Below are 20258 nucleotides of genomic sequence, written 5' to 3'. Positions count from 1 at the left end.
TATGATCGAAAATCGGGTTATATATATTGACAATTAAAACTGCCTGGAACACCCGCCCCCACCCCATAATTATACCTATTCGCTGTTTACGGCGTAATGTTAATGATAAGATCCGAGACGTTCCGAGTGCGATTTTCGGCAAAATTCGACCGTGTATACTAATAAAATGCCATGGCACGACCCATTTTAAAGATATTTTGTGGAGTTAACTACACATGCATGTTCAAAAAGGTTTGTTATAATTATATGATGTGTTTCCCCCCTGCAGATTATTTTAACTTATTTTAACTTAAAATCGAGATGAAGCAGATCCGCTTCGTGGCTGTTACATTGCAAGTATATGGGACGAATTCTTACTGTGACCTGAGCGTAGCTTGGTCGATCATGGTAAGATTATTCTTTCTCCTATGATCACGAGGATTAAGCTAGCTGCAGGACTGTAGCTCCCGGTCTGAAAAAATTCGGATGGACGACCTGGGAGCTACAGTGCCTCCCATAGTAAAAAACTGCAATTTACGGCGCACAAAAAATTGCGCTAGTTTTGGACTTATTAACCTTATTTTCATACAAATTCTGTAAAAATAATAAGTACCATTAAATTCTTCAGCAAATTTACTACTGATATCGTCACTACACTTGCCTCAGATCTTCTCTTAAACATGATAACCGACCTCGGAAAAAGAAGGATGCTAATTTACGTCGAGATCGAGAGTCGCCATTTTTAAATGTAAACAAACTTGCACCTCTTTAATTTACAGGGCTGGTGATGGTGTTTAAAAGACTATCAGAAGTAAGTGAAGTGACGATATCTGTAGTAAAATGTCCGAGGAATTTTTTGGGATCAAAGATTTGTACAGAATTTGTATGAAAATAAGGTTAATAAGTCCAAAACTAGCGCAATTTTTTGTGCGCCGTAAATTGCAGTTTTTTACTATGGGAGGCACTGTAGCTCCCAGGTCGTCCATCCGAATTTTTTCAGACCGGGAGCTACAGTCCTGCAGCTAGGATTAAGCATCCCCTGTCAACTGGTCGTACCCGCCTTGTGCTCATTGTCAGGTCATGAAACAAGAGGCCAATTGGCCTTAACGGTCACCTGAATAGCATATTACCCATACACAAATTTGTCGAGGAATCTCATATATGCATCTAATTTATTAATTAGGTTTCATACTGGAGTAGAAAAATTATAAAGAAAGTGAGCGCAAAAGATGGTAAGTTTGCAGGAATCCTCGACACGAATCAATTGGGATTTAAATGTCTATAACCTCGAAAGGCTATGTACAGGTTTCAACAAAAATATATTATGTTGAGAGTCGAAGTACATGGCTATTCCGGTTATTAGAAAACTCACAAAGCTTTCAAAAATTGGCAATCATGAATGAGAGGTAAACCGATAACTAGTTGGAAATGTTAATGCAAACATATTTTAATGAAGTTATATTGTGTATATTCTAAAAAACTAGTAATAAGAAATTTTTTTTAATAGTGTTCATACAGCAGATCTAGAAATCAATCACAACAAATCAAAATATACCGGTATATTATAATTCAACATCATGTTATAATAACAAACATTTAAAACAAAAAAGTTTAATTTAAAAAAAAAAAAAAGACCACCAGCTGGATTTGAACCCAAAACACTGAATGTATGTATTCACTAATCCAGGACGAAACCACTGAGCCATGCGAGACTTGTCAATATATGCTCTATAAAGTACTGTTTGAAACAACACTGTCATATCAATGGACTGTTTTTTATCCTTCAAAAAATAATTTGAAAAAGTACATAATTAGTCATCTCTGGGTCATCTCTCCACCTTTTTTAAAATGCGACATTTTTAATGTTGAAATATTTTATCTTTACACTTTTCAAATTTGTGGAGAGAAGACCCAGAGACAACAAAATCATTTAAAAACAGTTGTAAATAAGTAGGATTTTGCATGAATTGCATCGTGTGGCTATATTTAGACCCATATTCTAATAAAACCTTTTGCATTTCAAATATTTTCAACTCATTCCACATCCAACAGAAACCATATAACGGTTATAAGTCGAAAAATATTCAAAATTAATTGATGAAATTTTCGCTCTCCTTGTGCGCCCAGATTCCTGCCGAATCTACATCTTAAGCGCCCACATTCAAATTTGTAATGTGACCACCTCCCTGCCAGAAATCTTTCAAAAAGAACTGTGAAACCTATAATTTTGGCCAAAAAAAAAAAAGATCTGGTCTACAAAATCATGAATTCAGTTTTCCTCTCAGGTGTGTGGGAGTAAAGAAGATAATAACACCTATACATCTATTTTGGCCCCGTCTTAGAGTCAAAACCCATTTTTGAGGGGACATGAGAATCAAAATTTCAGTAGAGGACTTCCTGGTAAACATAATTATTAGTCAGTTTTTTATACAGATGTGGAATAGAGAAGCAAATGTTTACAAATTATATGCATTAACACTATATTGCCATATTGCCCCCCCCCCCTTCATGTCCTGAACCCCTGACCCAGGGACCATGAATTTCACAATTTAGGTAGAGGAGTTAGTGGACATCATAACCATGTACTAGTAGTCAGATTTTTGCCCACATGTGTGGGAGTAGAGAAGAAGATTTTTTAAGATTTAATACATTTTTACTATATGGCCATGTTGGCCCCACCCTAGAGCTTGACCCCTGACCCAGGGGTCATGAATTTCACATTTGGGCCTCTGGACATCATAATCATGCATTTACTTTTTAACAAATATATATGGGAGTAGAGAAGAAGATTTTCTAAGATTTAATACATTTTTACTATATGGCCATATTGGCCCCACCCTAGAGCCTGAATACATTTTTACTATATGGCCATGTTGGCCCCACCCTAGAGCCTGAACCCCTGACCCAGGGGTCATGAGTTTCACAATTCAGGTAGAGGGCTTTATGGACATCATAATGGTGTATGTAGTTTTTAACAAATATATATGGTAGTAGTGAAGAAGATTTTCTAAGATTTAATATATTTTTTCTATATGGCCATATTGGTCCCACCCTAGAGCCAGAACCCCTGACCCAGGGGCCATTAATTTCACAATTTTGGTAGAGGGCTTCAGGGACATCATAACAATGCAACCAGTTTTTACTTGGCTTTTTTTGCATATTTGGTCCCACATGTGGCACCAATGGGGTGGTAGAGCCATGAATTTCACAATTTAGATTCCTCTTACCATAGAGATGTCTCACACCAAAAATGGTAACAATCAGCCTTATAGTTTTAAAGAAGAAGTTAAAAATGTAAATTGTTAACGCACGACGCACGACGACGGACGAAAAATGATAGCAATAGGTCACCTGAGTTTACTCAGTTGACTTAAAAAGGGAGACACTGTGATCAGCTCGGTGTATCCATTGCATTGAATGCTTGCTACCATTACAATCGCTCAAATCAGCAAATATAGCATTTCCTTGTAACGTTAGTATAGTATATGTTACATCTACAGTATAACTATGTTTAATGATGCATAATGCATGCACAGACTGAGGTCCGACATCCAAATAAAATGCAACAGATTCTATATTGAAGGAATATTATTTCTTCTTTTTCCTTTTTTGTGATACCTAATGATTGACAAAAACTACAGTTTTCTAACTTTTATTCAATGTATACATGAATGCTTTAATAACGACACAAAGAAAAGTAAAATCACGTGCATATACACAACTAGTTTTTATATAGGTCTTAATACTCTTTTCATTGCTTGCTTTCTTCACGCCATCATTATACACAGTAATGAAAAAACATTCTATTGTTTAATGAAGTGAAAGTGTGGTTGCAAAGAATAATGTAGGCCTAATTACACAATATATTATGTTTACATGTACTTTCACTGATAATTGATTAAGACAAATGTTTTAATAGTCCAAACAGGATTGCGATATCATAATTCTGTTCTATAATCTAAAAGTGTATATTCTATATATAGTCGACTAAAACTTGTTCTGATTACATTGTGTTAACAAACCAACAATATTTTTATTAATGAGAGTATGATTATTGTAATTAAAATATTTCATAGTTTTACAGATACACAACATAAATCATTCGCATTACGCAAACAGTTCTGCACATTTTAAGCATTTTCATCTTACCAATCACTACAGATTTCAGATATTACCTGATGTTAAAACTCAGTTCTTGCACAAATAAGTTTCATGAATCGGCACTTAAAGTAGTGCACTCATATTTGTCGTTAGCTTATCACTTGTAACGATGTTCCCGGGGTGCTTTCTTATCAAAAAGAGTACGTTCGACACAACTCTGTCCTGACAAATTGAAAAACTCAAATACTGCTGTAGCAGTTGCTTAGAAACCTGCTCAAGGAAACACAAACACAAATGTGAGTATCGCGAGAGTGGCACGACTGTTTCTACGCATTTTTTCAATATTTCTTATTTTACAAAGATGTATACAACACATACAATGAAAACTCGACGATTTGGAAGCAACATCTACATTTCCTCACGCAATTTGTCCCTCACTCTGGTTAGGATCTCTCCCAGCAGATTTTTTCCCAACCAAGTTGATTTATTCCATGCTCTTCGGTCGTTCTGGCGTAATCCTATGCCCCAAACTTTGTCATATGGGCTAGCTTCCACCAATGTTTTTGGATATGTTGAAAACAATGTCATTTTAAGGTCATCATTTTGTGAAAACTGGAAAATATAGATAGATAGTAGTTAATTTTGAATGATTACATACATGTATTAAAAGGGATTTAATATTTATCACATGATTGCGCAAGAAGTGCTAGTATATTCTTAAAGATTATTGTTGTTGTCATTCATCAGTAACTTTTATGGTTTATTTTTCAAATGTACGCAAACTTAAAATTTGCAAAAAAAAAAACAAATCAGTTCTCAAACACCTTTAAAAAAAGTTATCCAATTATACATCCTACAAAAATGTACGATTAAATAGGGTCGAGCAATAAAATGATTTTTAGTTTTCGTCATTAATATCTACATACAACATACATATATATGCATTTAACTGCATTTTACTTTTTTAATAATTTATATGTTGATACATCTTTCTGATATTATTCTATACCGAACATTTAAAACAGTTATAAAATTAGTCTTAACCGATATTGTTTTGATTCACTTTTATTAAGGGCTCAATAGTTATTATGTTAATTTTAAACTTAAAAATCTGTTTTTAACCATATAGCATGTCGTGTATTGACCATACACGCCGATTTATGCTGAAACAATACCTTTGCTATGTTTCCTTTTTCAACAATTCTCGTACAATGTTGATCCCACAGTGTCTGGCTAAAATTCTTGACATATCTCCCGTACTGCTTCATTTCGATGGGTGCGTCCAACGCCATGATGATATCAGCAGTCTCCATATCATCCATCAAAACTAGAGTAGATAACAGGTTGTAGTGTTGTTATTGCCTTGCATACGACCAAGGAAATTAAATTTGAATACAAGTTATAACGCAATGCTTAGGTGAAAAAGATGTAAAAACTATGATATACTTAAAAAAAGAAAGATACTCCCTAAATCTTCTACCACTTGATGAAATATATATATATATATAGAGAGAGAGAGAGAGAGAGAGAGAGAGAGAGAGAGAGAGAGAGAGAGAGAGAGAGAGAGATGAATAAAGCCTTGGTACAGCAAAAAATACTTAAATAAATAAAACAGAATGCGACAGTCCAAATTAAATTAATTTAATGTCGCTTTCTGTTTTATATATATACATATATATATATATATATATATATATATATATATATATATATATATATATATATATATATATATTTGTTAATCAGGTGCTGCAAATTTTAAAGAAATGTAAAATTGTATTGAAATCTGCAGGCATGCTTATGAAGGTGTCTTAAGACTAAGACATACTTAAGCAACGTCTTATTCTTAAGTCAGTCCATCGATGATGTCTCAACTTAAGAGCCTTCTTAAGAAATATCTTAAATTTAAGACAAACATGGGCTTGACTTAAGACATATCTTTCTTTAATACTAAACAAAAATGGCTGCTGCCTTATGGTTTTTTCAACTGAGGTTTTTCGCCACTGGAAGTTTTCAGGCTGTAGCTGGTGACATTCATAAAATTTCTCGGCAGAGTGTATCGTATGTACTCAGTGATATAATTGAATGCCTTGTAAGAGTAGTCAACACTTACATATTTATGCCAACAAATCAAGGTGCCCTGAATGAAATTAAACGTGGGTTTCATGAGATAGAGGGATTCCCCAACGCAATCGACGCAAAAGATTGCACTCACATCAAAATAAAAGCCCAAACTAACGACGAACACCTTTATGTTAACAGGAAACATTTTCATTCCATCAATGTACAATGCCAATGTTATTCTAAACAGAAATTTTTGAACATTGTTGCTAAATGGCCAGGTAGCACTCATGATTCGTTCATTTGCAACAATTCATCTTTAAAACTTATTTTTTACAATGGCACTATTTTTTTTTTGTATCGCTTGTATATGTTGAGAATTTCTTTCGAACCTCTTCCACAGTCCTGACATGGCGTTTGTGTTCACAGAGTTTACTTTATCACATATACTTTCCCAAACTCTTTCTTTCTGGTTGTTGGTGACGATATTAGATAATTTCGAAAAAATCACGGTCCTTTTTTTCACAACTTCGTTTAATAATATTTGGATTTCGGCCTCTGAGAAGTTTGGGTTTCGTGTTCCGCCCATTCTGCATGTACATGTACTACATAGCACCGACTGCACAGCCTTTTTTATATGGTTTCTAAACAATGGAATTGTTCCTTGATTTTAGGTCTACTGAGTACTGTTTATTACACAAAAATTTAGTTTTATTTGAGAGAGAGAGAGAGAGAGAGAGAGAGAGAGAGATGTTCTAAAAACGATGAAGTAGTGCTGAAAATAAGTTCATATCACTGATTGTTTTTTTTTTATATTTTGTATTAGATTATAATAAAACAAGTTTTTGGCCATTGGTATTGACCGCTTAATCATAATGGTCTCGTTTCTCCATTATCATTTAAAATTGTACACGTAACACAGCGGCAAACTCGTTTGTTTTGTACATGAAAAAAATTAAGATGAAACTTAAGACATCTTAACCTAATACATTTCTAAGACGCTTTCGTTTTACATTCTAAGAGATCTCATAAGAATGTCCTAAGATACGTCCTAAGATATACCCTAAGATATCTCTTAAGATTTTCATAAGCATGCCTACTGGTCTAGTATATTGTATCAGTGACCCTCTTCTTCTAAGACAAAACAGATCAGAACGATATCAGTGTGTACTGTTGACTTTAACAGACTAACAAACAAATATTTGAATACTAAAGAGAGTACTGCATAATTAAAACACTTTAATCTTCAGAACCAAAAATGTAGTGCAGCTAGCTTTGCGATGACAATTAGAACAAAGTAATATCGTACTTGCTTTCTGCTGCATCATGTACTGCTCTGCACAGCTATACTCTACACCATCGACCACGAATTTACTTGGGTACCACTGACTGAACACTGACTCTTTTTGCCAAAAATATTCAAACTTGTCTTTCTCGTTCTCAAATTGTTTATTTTCTTCACGAAAATTGCTAAATTCCGGAGTAGTTGGCCGTCTACTTTCTCTTTCAAATTCTTCAAATAAATATTGGTTTTTAATGTATAAACACATGCGATTTTTAAATGATCACTGGCTTTTTTAATCATATTGTTGATAGCAGGGGCAGATGACAGTTTATCTTGGTAATTAATACCTTTGATCATTTATTTTGCTATAAAACGTTAATATAATGTGAATACGCCTATCAAACTTAATGATTTAATTTAGTTGCAGTATGAAGTTGTCTCTTCTTATTCAAATGCAAATAACCTTTGTTATGGACATCGTTTACAATAAATGCTTCTTTATTTCTTTCAGCGTCTTCAATCTCCTTTTTCTCATCTGTAAAATGCATATAAATAAATAACTGCACAGTTCAAAATTAATTACAGGCCCTTTAATTCCAGCAAGCGCAATATGCGTTTATCCTTTTTCCTCTTTCTTCAAAACTAAACAGGATGCTTATTAATTTTCAGTTGTCACCGTGTTATCACTAGTAAGCGTTATCTGTTGTATTATATTCTGACGTACCTTTTTCACCTTCCTCTGTATTAATTTCATCCATATCCCTGTACAAAAGACATTGTGTCATTGCTTTTTGGACAAAACTAAGGATATTTTGTATGCCTGGACTATGCTTACACATTAACTATTATGTTTTGTTTATAATTTGCCTTGTAACAGTAATCCAACTGCATAAACAAAACTTTCACTTTGATTTCCAAAATACATTACCTTTCTTTGTCCATGTGTTCTTTCTTTACAACTTCGTTTTCTTCAGTCGCTGGATAAAAGCAAATTAAAATGTTTTACACAAATATCATGTATATTGTGTGCAGTTCTCATTTATTTATTTACAATCTACCACTGTCGAATATGTAAATTATGTTTGTATATGCTACTGACCTTTTGAAAGTTCAACATCCAAATTTGATATTTTCATTTCTTCATCATTTTCATCTGTCTGATCTGTAAAATTTAACTATACTGGCACATTGATAGTAAGTAGGTGCTTGTGTGTTTTTGTGTATGTGTGCATTAAAGAAATTCAATACATGATTTTTGTACTAGTATAAAACCTATATAACCTTTAATATGCTCACTATTTCCAACTAGAAAACCTTCTTCTTCCGCAGTTCTTTCCTCAGGCTTGCCATCTGTAAATGGACAACACATTAAATATTATCATTAGAACCATTTTAACAAGGCCTTGGACTTTCAGTAGGACGTTACTATCATTTTCTTGCGTCAAAACAAGTAAAAAATGACGCTGGTTTCGAGTGAAATATACACCGATTACGTAGTCTTCGCTCAAAAGCCAGACAAATCTTGTTGATTTCAAAGAGCCATGGCTGAGTAGCCTAAAATGAAATAGACAGGCCTACGTCACATTGCTGTTTGACACAACTAACCAAAGTCCAAGCTCTTGCTAAAATGGTTCTTATATCAAACAAGTCAGAATGATTTAAAATCTTTCACCAGATCAATAACAAATGCTAATATAGTTAGCTATTATTACATGTACTTTGTGTTTACCAATAATTGAATTTTGGAAAGAAAAAAAATCTTTATTGCATATTGGAAAACAAACAAAACTATCTTTATTGCATATTGGAAAACAAACAATAACTATTTTCCAAGCTGTGTACTTTTTCTACTTTTTCACTTTGAGCTTTTTCATACCACGATTAAATTCAATCCAATGAAGCTTATATCCGACAAGGAGCAGAATTATCAAAGCTACTGTGATGATCACAAAAATCGCCAAGAAGGTATTGACAATTATAGCATCGGTGGAAGTGTCTCTACAAAGGAAAAGGTAACATTATATATTGATATATATTTTTCTTGTAGTTTATTCTTGTACAATGTAAATTGCTAGAGATGTTTTTAATATTGAGTTAATATATTTTTATTCGGCGAAATAGTTTTATTGGCAGTTTTATACTAGTTATGTTTAAAATGAAGAATATTTGCATTAAAGGGTTGTATTTACTTTTCTGTTTGGTTTTCCTGATGGTGATATGCTGGACTGGAGTTGATAAGTTTAGGTATAATCGAATAGCACGCCTGATCTAAAACAGTAAACGGCTAGGTACATGTATATAGTTACATCATTGTTCCATAATTTACGATTAAAATCTAATTGCTTACAAAAAAAATTATGATAGAATTGTTAGCAGCTACATCAGTATAGCTGTTTGCTACGTTTCACCACCTACACTTGTAAGATTCGTTGGACTGAAACCTTGTTGGACAGGGGGGATCAAACTTGGCACAGTCCAGAGCTGGGTCGTTGATAATTCGTTTATGTAGTTCACTAAACCGAGCACAGTACCCTGAAACAAAAGATTTGAGTACTAGTAGCATATATATGTTTTTATGGCTCTGCCGATCAGTCCCTTTTCCAGGCCTGATAGTTTGTATTAAAACCATTTTTACAAGACCTTGGACTTTCAGTAGGGCGAATTCATCTTTTTCGTGCGTCAAAACAAGTTAAAAATGACGCGGTTTCAAGCAAAATATGCACCGATTGCGTTGTTTTAACTCAAATGCTAGACACATCGTGTTGATTTCAAAGAGCCGTTGCTGAGTGGCAAGCAAAGAAATAGACATGCCTACATCACAGTGCTGTTTGACACAATTACCCAAAGTCCAAGCTCTTGTTAAAATGATTCTATGTTGACTGCGGTGCTTCTTTTGTTGGTTTTTTTTTTCATAAATTAAACGATCTAAACATAAATACTACATGTACCTGACATGTAATGCATCGGAGCACAGACTTCCAACAACATTGTAGCGTCTCTGTTTAGAACACAATGATACATGAATTTGTCCTCCTCTGTACAATTCTGAATCTTTCCGAGGACATCACATTTCTTCCTCTCCGCTGCCAATTTCCACTCCATGGCATCGGAAGGACAGCGTGGCACAATGGAAACGGTGGGTATTGATTCGGGACACATCATCGATATCGATGCCGATACCTAACGTACGAAGTATAATTAGGTTGATGCTTGCAAATGTAGGCTTGTACATAGAGAAAAATGATCGGTTGAACTAGCAGACACTTACCATTAAAGTTAAACAAGCGAAAATGATGACTGATACATGTATGAGGGACATTTTCATAATTTCACAGCTAGCTCTTTTTTCACTGCACCATGCAAAGATAAGTAAAACATTCATTAGTGTTAAGTTCATTTATAAGTAATTTCAGCCAATCAATTGTACATGCATTGATTTAGGAATTCTGTAATACAGATTTTATTCAATTAAGGAATCAATGACTTTAATTACTAGCTATGTTAAACGCTAAAACACAAACTTGAAACAGTTTACACTTTATAAACATCAAAGCTGTTTTAAGCGTAAAGTGACCCAAGTTAGGAAGGCCAATTGAAAAGTACTGATGTATGAAGACAATGTGGCTGTCTATCATATATTTTTCATAAAAGTCATAATTGACAGAATTATCTATACACCAACTCTAATTTTATTGATTTGTGAAGTTTCGTTCCATTTAATAAAAAGATATTTTTATAACATCATTTTAAAAACAACATGTTTCGTCTTAACGGTGCGCGCGTAACGTTGAAAATTGACGTCAATTAAGATGACGCATGCACAGTTTAATAGAAATACCCAGTCTTTATATCACCTGAGTCTTTTGTGCTTTTCGCCATACAATTGAAATCGGCACTATACTAATTGAAATATAATTTGTTCACATTAATTTTGTTCGAGTTAGTTCCTCGAAGTTTTCATTTTTACCGCATGTTTCTTAGTTTACTGTAAAAAAATACACCTTGAACGTCAGATGACGTTGTTTATTCTTTTGACCAAATATTTACAGATACATGTTTTATATTCGCTTTAGTACTTTGATGTTCAAAATACAAATACCAAAACTCCCCCAAAAAAAAGTAATACTGTTAAACACAAACGAATAAATAATTTTTGACTTATTTTTTTCACCACTTTAATTGCATTTTCACATATTACATCGGCATCTTGTTTCCCCAGGTTAAATCCACAGATTTATACTTTCGTTGCACCGTGACGTCCGCGACGTCAATGTTTTTAGTCAATTTCTTAAAAGACTGTACCGTTTTAGCCACTGATATCTGTACAACAAAACTATACATTCCGTCGTAATTTGGTACATGTACGTATAATATCATGACAAATCTTAATTCGAAGTTTCAATATCATTAGGTTTTAAGCCAAACTTATAGAGATCATTACAAGAGGCCAATCCATGGTTCACATCGCTTATCTCTGCAACAGTTCTTAATAAAGTGAATTCTTGTAACTTTTTATATGAATGAAAATGGAGTACGTTTTTTTAATAAATAATTATGATTTCCTTTATCAGTGATGTAGCAAAATTACCGCAACAGTCATATGCCTCGCTGCTTTAAAAAAATCACAGAACTGAAAGCAACACGTAAAAATGAAAGTAAACATGGGCGAAGGAAATAGATTTAACCATCCCCATGCTAATCCCCTGGTTAATAACAGATTATAGGAAAAGAGCTCAAGAATGAATTCTGAGTGACTTTTAAAATATTCATTTACTTATCAATTTACGCGTACATTCATACGGTAATTACTCAACCAGTTCTCAACAATCAGATGGTTCCTGACAAATTGAAATTAGGCTGAATGTGATTGACGTATATAGGTAACAGCTTGAAAAAAGCTCGAGAAATAGTTTTAAAATGTGGCATATATTACACAATTGTATTTTTTTCAAAATTGGTTTGCTTTTTCTTTTCATTGAAATTTTGATTTTTTTTTAATATTAAATGTTTCATATACTACATATTAATTATTGTCTTTACCTGCTTAATTTTATTTCAATTTTTTCCATTTTCCCTATTTCATTTGCATTTTTGTGTCTTTAACAGGTAAATTTAAAGTAAAACATTTTGGTGCATAAAGGTATTTTTTAAGGACTGAAAACACAGTATCACCTTGCAAAGGAAGTGTAGGGCGCCAAAGCTAAAAACACCAGGTCTCTTTCTCCATGCGTTCATCTTACTGTTTGGAAGACCTTAAAATTAAAAGAATACATAATTATATCGGGTTGTATCACAACTTCTCATATGTACAAGTACATGCAAGCGGATGTTTTGCTTTTTTCTAATTAAACGCAGTTTTGATATTATGTTGACTGTAAAACGTCTTTATTTCCGTTTGTTTCAAACCATGGCCATGCGCCAATCCAAAAATAAGTTTTAGGGATGAGGGGATTCTGATGGAATCTTTGTTAATTTCCAATGGGGGCAGTGCCTATTATAGTATTTTCGGTAATTTTAATATGTAAATTATCTATGTTTTTAGATTTTTGAATTTTCCAGGGACGGAGTTCAGACACACGCACACACCCTCTAGATCCGCGCATGCGAATGAACGTACAGGCATTTTTGATCTGTTTTGATTTGAATGCAACCAACCGTGACTTTAATCTTGAAGGGAGTAAACATGCCTCAGTACTTAAAAATCGATTGTTGATAATTTCATCTCTTTTATATTTAGTTTCTGAATGAACGAGTACATTTGCACGGGGAAAAAATCCGAATAAAGATAAACATATACTTCTTGTTTCGATTTGTGTTGATCTTTAGCCGTATCAATCACTGACCAGATAATTTTGGTCACATAAAACAAATGATCATTACATTTCACTAAAATGATATACATATTTAAACGTAAGTTTTTGAGGTTTTCTTTCATTGATTGGTTGTCAGAAAGTAAAGAAGCTTACCTTAACATGTCAACTCGAATGCTCTCCTGTATATTAAACTGTAAGTAAAACGAAACTGAAAGTAGGGAAACCCTAGACATTAATAATAAGAGAACGTGTCTTAAATTACTTGTACTGTATAGAGATATTTTATAAAATTCTACACACGGCGATTCTTGGTACCTTTTTATCACACAACCATTGATGACTTTATTCAGTTTAAAACAGAATAGTTTCACCATAAAGGATAGAAATGGAAGGAATCATTTTACAAAACGATTTTACAATTGATTTTGTCAAACGGCAAATTTCTATTGTATGAAACTATATGATGGCACTTATCAATGATCGGTTTTTCTAATTGTTTTTGAAACCAATTTAATGTTAAAGCAATAACTTTAATTATATGTAGTTAAAACGTCTAAACATGTGTAGTTTAAAGATTTACCTTTCGAGTTTTCTTTCCTTTTCAGTGGCGTGTGTTTTAAGATAAAGACATCGACGATGACAAGTATTTTTGGTGCATTATCGCGTGGGTTTTAATCTTGATTTTTTCTAAGAAAGGCTAGCTTATAGGGCGTGTGAAAAGGTGTTCGGAGATTCGTACTGCAAATATAATCAGGGATTTAATCTCACATTACTAAAATATATATTCACAGAATAACACACGCTGATACAGTGTACATGTGCATGTATATTTAATACACTTCACTTTTTATATCATGAGAATTAATGATATCTTGTTGCGGGTTTTGTGTATAATATCTACTTGGTTTGCATAAAACAGGATCGTTTATAAAAAGCTAAAATATAACCATTGGCGGATCCAGAGGGGGGGGGGGGGGGTTCCGGGGGTTGGAACCCCCACCACCTTTCTTTTGGACATGTGATTTTTTTTTTTTACCATAAAAACTATATTATAGCGACTATTTTCAATATTTATTTTATGTTTTACAAAAATAAAACACAAATACTTCAAAAATATCGTATTTATAAGAATTCTATACAAACAGATATAAGAAATAAGGAATCATTCTTTGAGTATAATGAGGTGATAATTTCGGCCGGGGCGTGATCAAATCCAACAAAGCCCGAAGGGCTTTATGATAGATTTGATCACGCCACGACCAAAATTGTCACCTCATAATATTCAAAGAATGATTCCTTATTACTTATATTTATATAATTTTAAGCAACCGTACGATTAAATATTTAAACATAAATAAGCAAACCCCGCTGGCGCCTCAATTTGGCTTTATGGGTTATATAGTACAAAATGGATACGTAGTGTAACACAGGCAAAGACACTGGAAAATGTAAATATACATGTATAATGTGTCTATAGAATGTTGTTTCGGAATAATTAAATCATATGGAATGGATACAGTGTAGTTTAGTAAAATGTAGTACGCTCCCTCAGCATCCGGTTTTCATTTGACTAAGTAAACATGTGGAGAATTGAAAAAATACGTAAAGCAATATTGGATAAAAACAAAAATGCATGTTTTCAAGAATCGGAGTTTTTGACACAAGAAATCCGTGAAAAGGTTTTACAGGATGTAAATCAAAACACAACAGTTCGAAACATTGTTGAAGATGCTCTCGCATCTGCGTTAGTGCCAGATGATATAGAGCACCAATTCAGGAGAGCACTTCAAATTCCCGGTGATGGAAACTGCTTGTTCAATTGCGTTTCCGTACGAAAGCCGAGAAGGATCATTCGAGATTCGAGATTCGAAATACGAGATTCGAAATACGAGATTCGAGATTCGAAATTCGAGATTCAATATCTAAATTAACCAATCGAATCAAGGATCTGAAAATATGTATCCTAGCGACGTCAAACTGTTCTAAATAAAAATCATACGTACATGCTCTTATATACAAATAAATGCTATGTTCACTTCTCCCTACCTAACTAAATAATTATTTGTATTTACTTTTACACAGAATATCTAAGTAGACTTGTAATAATGCAGTGTGCTTCGCGGATCTAAGTGATTTTGTTTGCCCTGGTGCATTTCCACCTGATGCGTTTGAACCCTAAGGTATTTCACCACCAGTAATAGTTTAAAACCCGGGTTTATTCACCCCTTTTGTGTAAAAATGCCGTTATGGTAGAGAACTTCATAAGCGTAGCTAATTTTTTCTGTAGGGGGTCCTAGGCCAATTTTAAAAATTTTTACTATGTAAATTTAATAAGCTCCAATTTTCCCGAGGAGGGGGTCCAGATCCCCTGACCCCCTCCTTTCTAGATCCCCGCATGAAGATTAGTACATGTATCTAAATAATCTAAATATAAATAATCTGTCCTGTTTCACTAATAAATATAAGCATTACTTATCGTTTTTATGTATGCATACAGTGATACACTAGTTCTATGGTTATAAACAAATCATTGAGATATTATCACATCATACGGAATTATTGATAAATACAATTTTTTTTTCCTTTTCCTCAGTAAACAACTTATTATGAGTCTTACTTTTGGAATTGTTTTCAATATAGAAGGATACCTACTCTCTACAATTAAAGGTAGGGATGATAGGGTGCCAATTTGTTCACATTGCCGATTTCTTGTGCAGATAACAGTAAAACCCTTTATTTGATTGTGCATGAATATTTCAAAATTAATTGTTGTACATATATTTTGTTATAATTCATTCATTGATATATCAACAAGAAGGAATAAAAGCATATGTTTCACAGCCAAGTTAAGTTTCTCTGTAGTTTCCTACCCCCCTACCCCCCACCGCACCAAAATTGACAATAATTACATATAAGTCATACAAATGTTTACTTTTTTTGTAAGTTAATCTCTAAAGATGTAAATAAGCACTGCAAACAAAGATGTGTGTATTTAATATACTACTACATTACACTTAGCCAGATAAAATGTAATCAGGATGAAGCTACAAGGGGTGAGTGGTGCAAATTTACCAATTTGTCGCCATACACACAGAACACCAAATAAAGAAACTGTAAGTGGTGTGTGGAATGCATAAAAGATGGCGGCAAATTATCTCAAATAATCAGTGCAAAAACCCACAAATAGGCTGTTATTTGTTACATATCCTGCAAAAACATTGATAAAAAATGTTATCGTCCCATAACATAGCCGATTAAGTTAATGTGTACATATGGTCAACGTACATGTAATTCTAATATACAAGAAGGCGGACGTATCAGGCGGGGATCCAGAAAATTAAATTTCAAAAATGATCGGTTGAATTACATTAAATGCTTTGAAAATTGTTTAAACTATCGCACGGGTCAAAATGCGTGATAGAAGCTATGTACAGTGTAATTGGAAACTTTCATTTTATATCAATATGTAGTATTACATGTACCTATTATAACAAATGAGAGTATAGCACAACTGCCACAAGCAATACATGTCCTTTACCGGCACCACCTCCCTCCCCATAAAAAAAATGAAACAATTGTCGTTTTATTTGATAAAATGTGTGTGGTTCAAGATTTTTCTAAAGGACATACCCGATTAGAATTGAAAAAAGAGTCGTACGTTTAAAACTAATTTTGTCAAAACTTTTAGATTCATTTGGTTATATTTTGGTCCATTTGGGTAAATATATGCACCAGCGCAGCTCTAATTTATATATAATCAGGCCATAAATTCAAAATATTTTCAAAAATTAATAGTTTTAAATCCAGTGGATGAAAGAAAAGGAAAGCAAGTCGAACTCGATGAGTGCTAATACCTGTGTTGAATGAATGGTACAGTAGGATATGCGCAAATGAGTCCCGTCTACTCTTTCCTACCCTATAATTATTGGAATATTAAATCCGATTATAAGAGTCAAATTAAAAATCAAATACGGATATGTACCTGTTTATCAAAAGTAAAACTTCTCATAATTCATCTACAGTGCATCGTTATGGAGCTACACAGAAATTTATTATTAATTTGCCGAGCCAAATAAAAAAAACCCTGGAAAACGAAGAGAAAACAAAGTGGGGACAGAATAACTGACAAATTAATTAGGACTATATAGCCGCCCCCCCCCCCCCCCCCCTCTTGAAATGTATATATACTGAAAACAGATTATTGGCGTACAACATCCGCACACAATTTAAAGAAAATTTCATGGTTTTTTTTTTATCATTTTCGCTAGCTAATGTAAGACAAATACCCCAAGCCCCCTCACGGAAAAGGAAATGCTAGGTGATGAGAGAGAGAGAGAGAGAGAGAGAGAGAGAGAGAGAGAGAGAGAGAGAGAGAGAGAGAGAGAGAGAGAGAGAGAGTCGATGTAAATCACAGGTGCGCTATCACCGTTAAAATTAAAGCTTGCTAGTTGGTCTGCCCTACCCTAGCTACCTCCTCTCTTTTTTCGTTTTAGAGACTTAATTATTGTCTATATATGCTTGTAACAAATCAAATCAATTTCAAATTCTAAATCAAACTGAATTTGACACTACAAAACTCTCCCTGTGTCTGTCTGTCTGTCTGTCTCTCTCTCTGTCTGTCTGTCTGTCTGTCTCTCTCTCTCTCCTCTCTCTCTCTCTCTCTCTGGATTTTTGTCTTTGAGGTTGTAAATCATTATATCTTCTATGGTTTAAAACTTTATCATAACCTATATTTTGACATGTCGATTATTTTTTTGAGCTTCGTTACATAGCTAAAACATTTAGATTAAACAGATCTTTCTTCGCGAGCCGATTTTTACACAGTTGGGGCGAATACACTTCGGGTTAAAATTGTTCGGGGGGAAATACATACAGGGCAAACAAAACCACTTAGATTCGCAAAGCCAACAGTGTTATTTCTAATTTAATTGTTTATACTGTGTGGGGTTAATTCATCAATGTTACTTTAACCATTTTATAACCACTATATAAGAGCTATTAATACATTTATTTGTAGGAAAGAGCATGTACGAATGATCTTTATTTAGAACAGTTTGATGTTGCTAGGATACAGGTTTCAGATCCCTGATTTGATTGGTTAATTTAGATATTGAATCTCGAATTTCGAATCTCGAATCTCGTATTTCGAATCTCGTATTTCGAATCTCGAATCTCGAATGATCCTTCTCGGCTTTCGTATTTCCGTGTATTTAGCAGGTAACCTTTCCCTTTCAACACGGTTGCGTGTTCTTGTCGCTGCAGAATTGCTTATTAAATCTAAAAAAAATATGCAAACCATCCTGTGCTAGAAAACACAGTGTCACATTATATAAATAGTGCCTGTTTGGGAGGGTAACAGTTGAAATTGACACCCCGAGAAAACCATTGTCAACCGACGCGAAGCGGAGGTTGACAACGGTTTTCGAGGGATGTCAATTTAAACTGTTATCCTCCCAAACAGGCACTATTTATTTTGTTATACTGAATGTCTTTTTTAAAATTTTTAAGAAAATTTTACTGCTTTTATATTGGAATAACGTGAATTCTACAGCGAACCGTACGCGCATAATTTTCGCGCATGTAACATTTTTTAATGTTACCCGTTGCCAAGTGCGTTGCTAACGCTGAGGGTAATAGTAAATATTATTAACTGCGTCTTAACCAATCAGATTTCAGTATTTAACATGAAAGTATAACAAACAAAGATATTTACAGATCACGAGGATACGCTTTTTTCCCTTTTACTTACAGACGAAGCCAGTGACCTGTTTGACAGAACAAGAAACAGAGAGGCGGCTATCCGCCACGAGGCTCTGCTTACGTGTACCAATAAAAAATGGTCGTCAATGATACATATTCTGGCCCTTTCAAACCTGCTTCAATTAAGTATAGAGTCTGTGTATTCAAACGCAAATGAAGGACTTCATCCTCTTTTTCATCAACGTATTTCCCCTTTCGATTCACCTAGAGTTGTTGATGCAAAGTTTGGCAATATTTGGTCACGAGATGGTAATCTAGATACAAGGACTGGATTTGCATATGAGCCTAACCACTTTGCTCTTTTAATTTCAAACGATGTCTTTACTGATGATTGTAGTGAAGTTGTTTCTTACTCTGTCCCCGGGTGTTGTAAAGATGTTTCTAAATCTGTTCCCAAATGTAATGATATTTCAAACTCTGTCCCTGATCATGAGTGTTCTGAAGCAGCAGTTCAGGGAAATAGGTTAGACATTGATACATATAATATGAGTGGCAAAAGCGGGAAAACTACTGCTGACAATGCTCAGGAGGAAAACCCTTCAAAGGACTTTGGCGATGCTCAGTCATTTTTATATGACATCGGGAGATAATTAAACTCTAGTTCATTTCATTTAACTGATCAAGAGAGGTATAAATTTCTTAAACACCATTTTCGTCCTGATGAAAACTTTTCACAGTTTTGCCAGCAAACCGTTATTAAGGGGACACTTAAAAAACAGTATACGCTCACTTTCCAATATTCATGGTTGATAAAATACCCTTGGTTGGTTTACAGTCCTATTTTGGGCGGCGGACTTTGCAAATATTGCATTTTGTTCCCACCTCAAACAGGTCGTGTAAAAAATGCAGTTCTCGTTTCAAGACCATTTGTAAACTTGACTAAAGCTGTCGGCAAAAATGGCGTTTTTGAAAATCACGCAAACTGCGACTATCGTAAACAGTCGCTTGTCAAAGGATCTTCTTTCGCCGCAGTTATTCAAAATCCAAAAGAAAGTGTTCGATATAAACTTTCAGAGGCCAACGAATTGATATACAAAAAAATGAGCACATTCTGAAAAGCATCATCAAAGTTGTCTTGTTATGTGGAAAACAAAACATCGCATTGAGAGGGCACAGGGACGACAGTACTTCTACTTCCGGTAGAAAGGGCAATTTCCATGCTATTTTGTCATATTGATTGATATCTGACAATGATGATGTTCTTAGGCAACATCTCTTGGAGGGTCGTAAAAATGCACAATACACTTCAAAAACAATTC

General features: G+C 34.1%; 1 protein-coding gene across 2 annotated transcripts; it reads right to left on the bottom strand.

Annotated features, from left to right (window-relative positions):
• Positions 1 to 3703: 3703 nt before the first annotated feature.
• Positions 3704 to 13455, bottom strand: LOC128185925 (uncharacterized). 2 transcript variants are annotated; one of them, XM_052855633.1, is made up of 15 exons: positions 13393 to 13455; positions 12599 to 12678; positions 10695 to 10776; positions 10375 to 10606; positions 9842 to 9958; positions 9616 to 9694; positions 9303 to 9424; positions 8708 to 8776; positions 8526 to 8588; positions 8355 to 8403; positions 8151 to 8188; positions 7890 to 7961; positions 7451 to 7654; positions 5256 to 5407; positions 3704 to 4692 (listed from the first exon to the last, which is right to left on the bottom strand). In XM_052855633.1, exons 3-15 carry the CDS (start codon positions 10749 to 10751, stop codon positions 4489 to 4491), a joined length of 1458 nt encoding a protein of 485 aa, XP_052711593.1. In that variant the 5' UTR covers positions 10752 to 10776; positions 12599 to 12678; positions 13393 to 13455; the 3' UTR covers positions 3704 to 4488. The 2 variants fall into 2 exon arrangements, with proteins under 2 accessions (XP_052711593.1, XP_052711594.1); XM_052855634.1 differs by having other exon boundaries at positions 8723 to 8776.
• Positions 13456 to 20258: the final 6803 nt, after the last annotated feature.

Source organism: Crassostrea angulata, chromosome 5, assembly GCF_025612915.1.
Source record: "Crassostrea angulata isolate pt1a10 chromosome 5, ASM2561291v2, whole genome shotgun sequence".
In the NCBI taxonomy this organism is placed as follows: domain Eukaryota; kingdom Metazoa; phylum Mollusca; class Bivalvia; order Ostreida; family Ostreidae; genus Magallana; species Magallana angulata.
This window is presented reverse-complemented; position numbering and strand designations above follow the sequence as displayed.

Bases quoted from the DNA above. Each gene is read 5' to 3' on its own strand.
- LOC128185925 (XM_052855633.1), bottom strand. From the start codon at position 10,751: ATGAAAATGTCCCTCATACATGTATCAGTCATCATTTTCGCTTGTTTA. The intron at 9,959-10,374 runs GTACATGTAGTA...CTTTTGTTTCAG, and splicing joins TCCGATGCATTACATGTCAG to GGTACTGTGCTCGGTTTAGT. The intron at 8,777-9,302 runs GTATGAAAAAGC...GTCCATTTACAG, and splicing joins TTGGATTGAATTTAATCGTG to ATGGCAAGCCTGAGGAAAGA.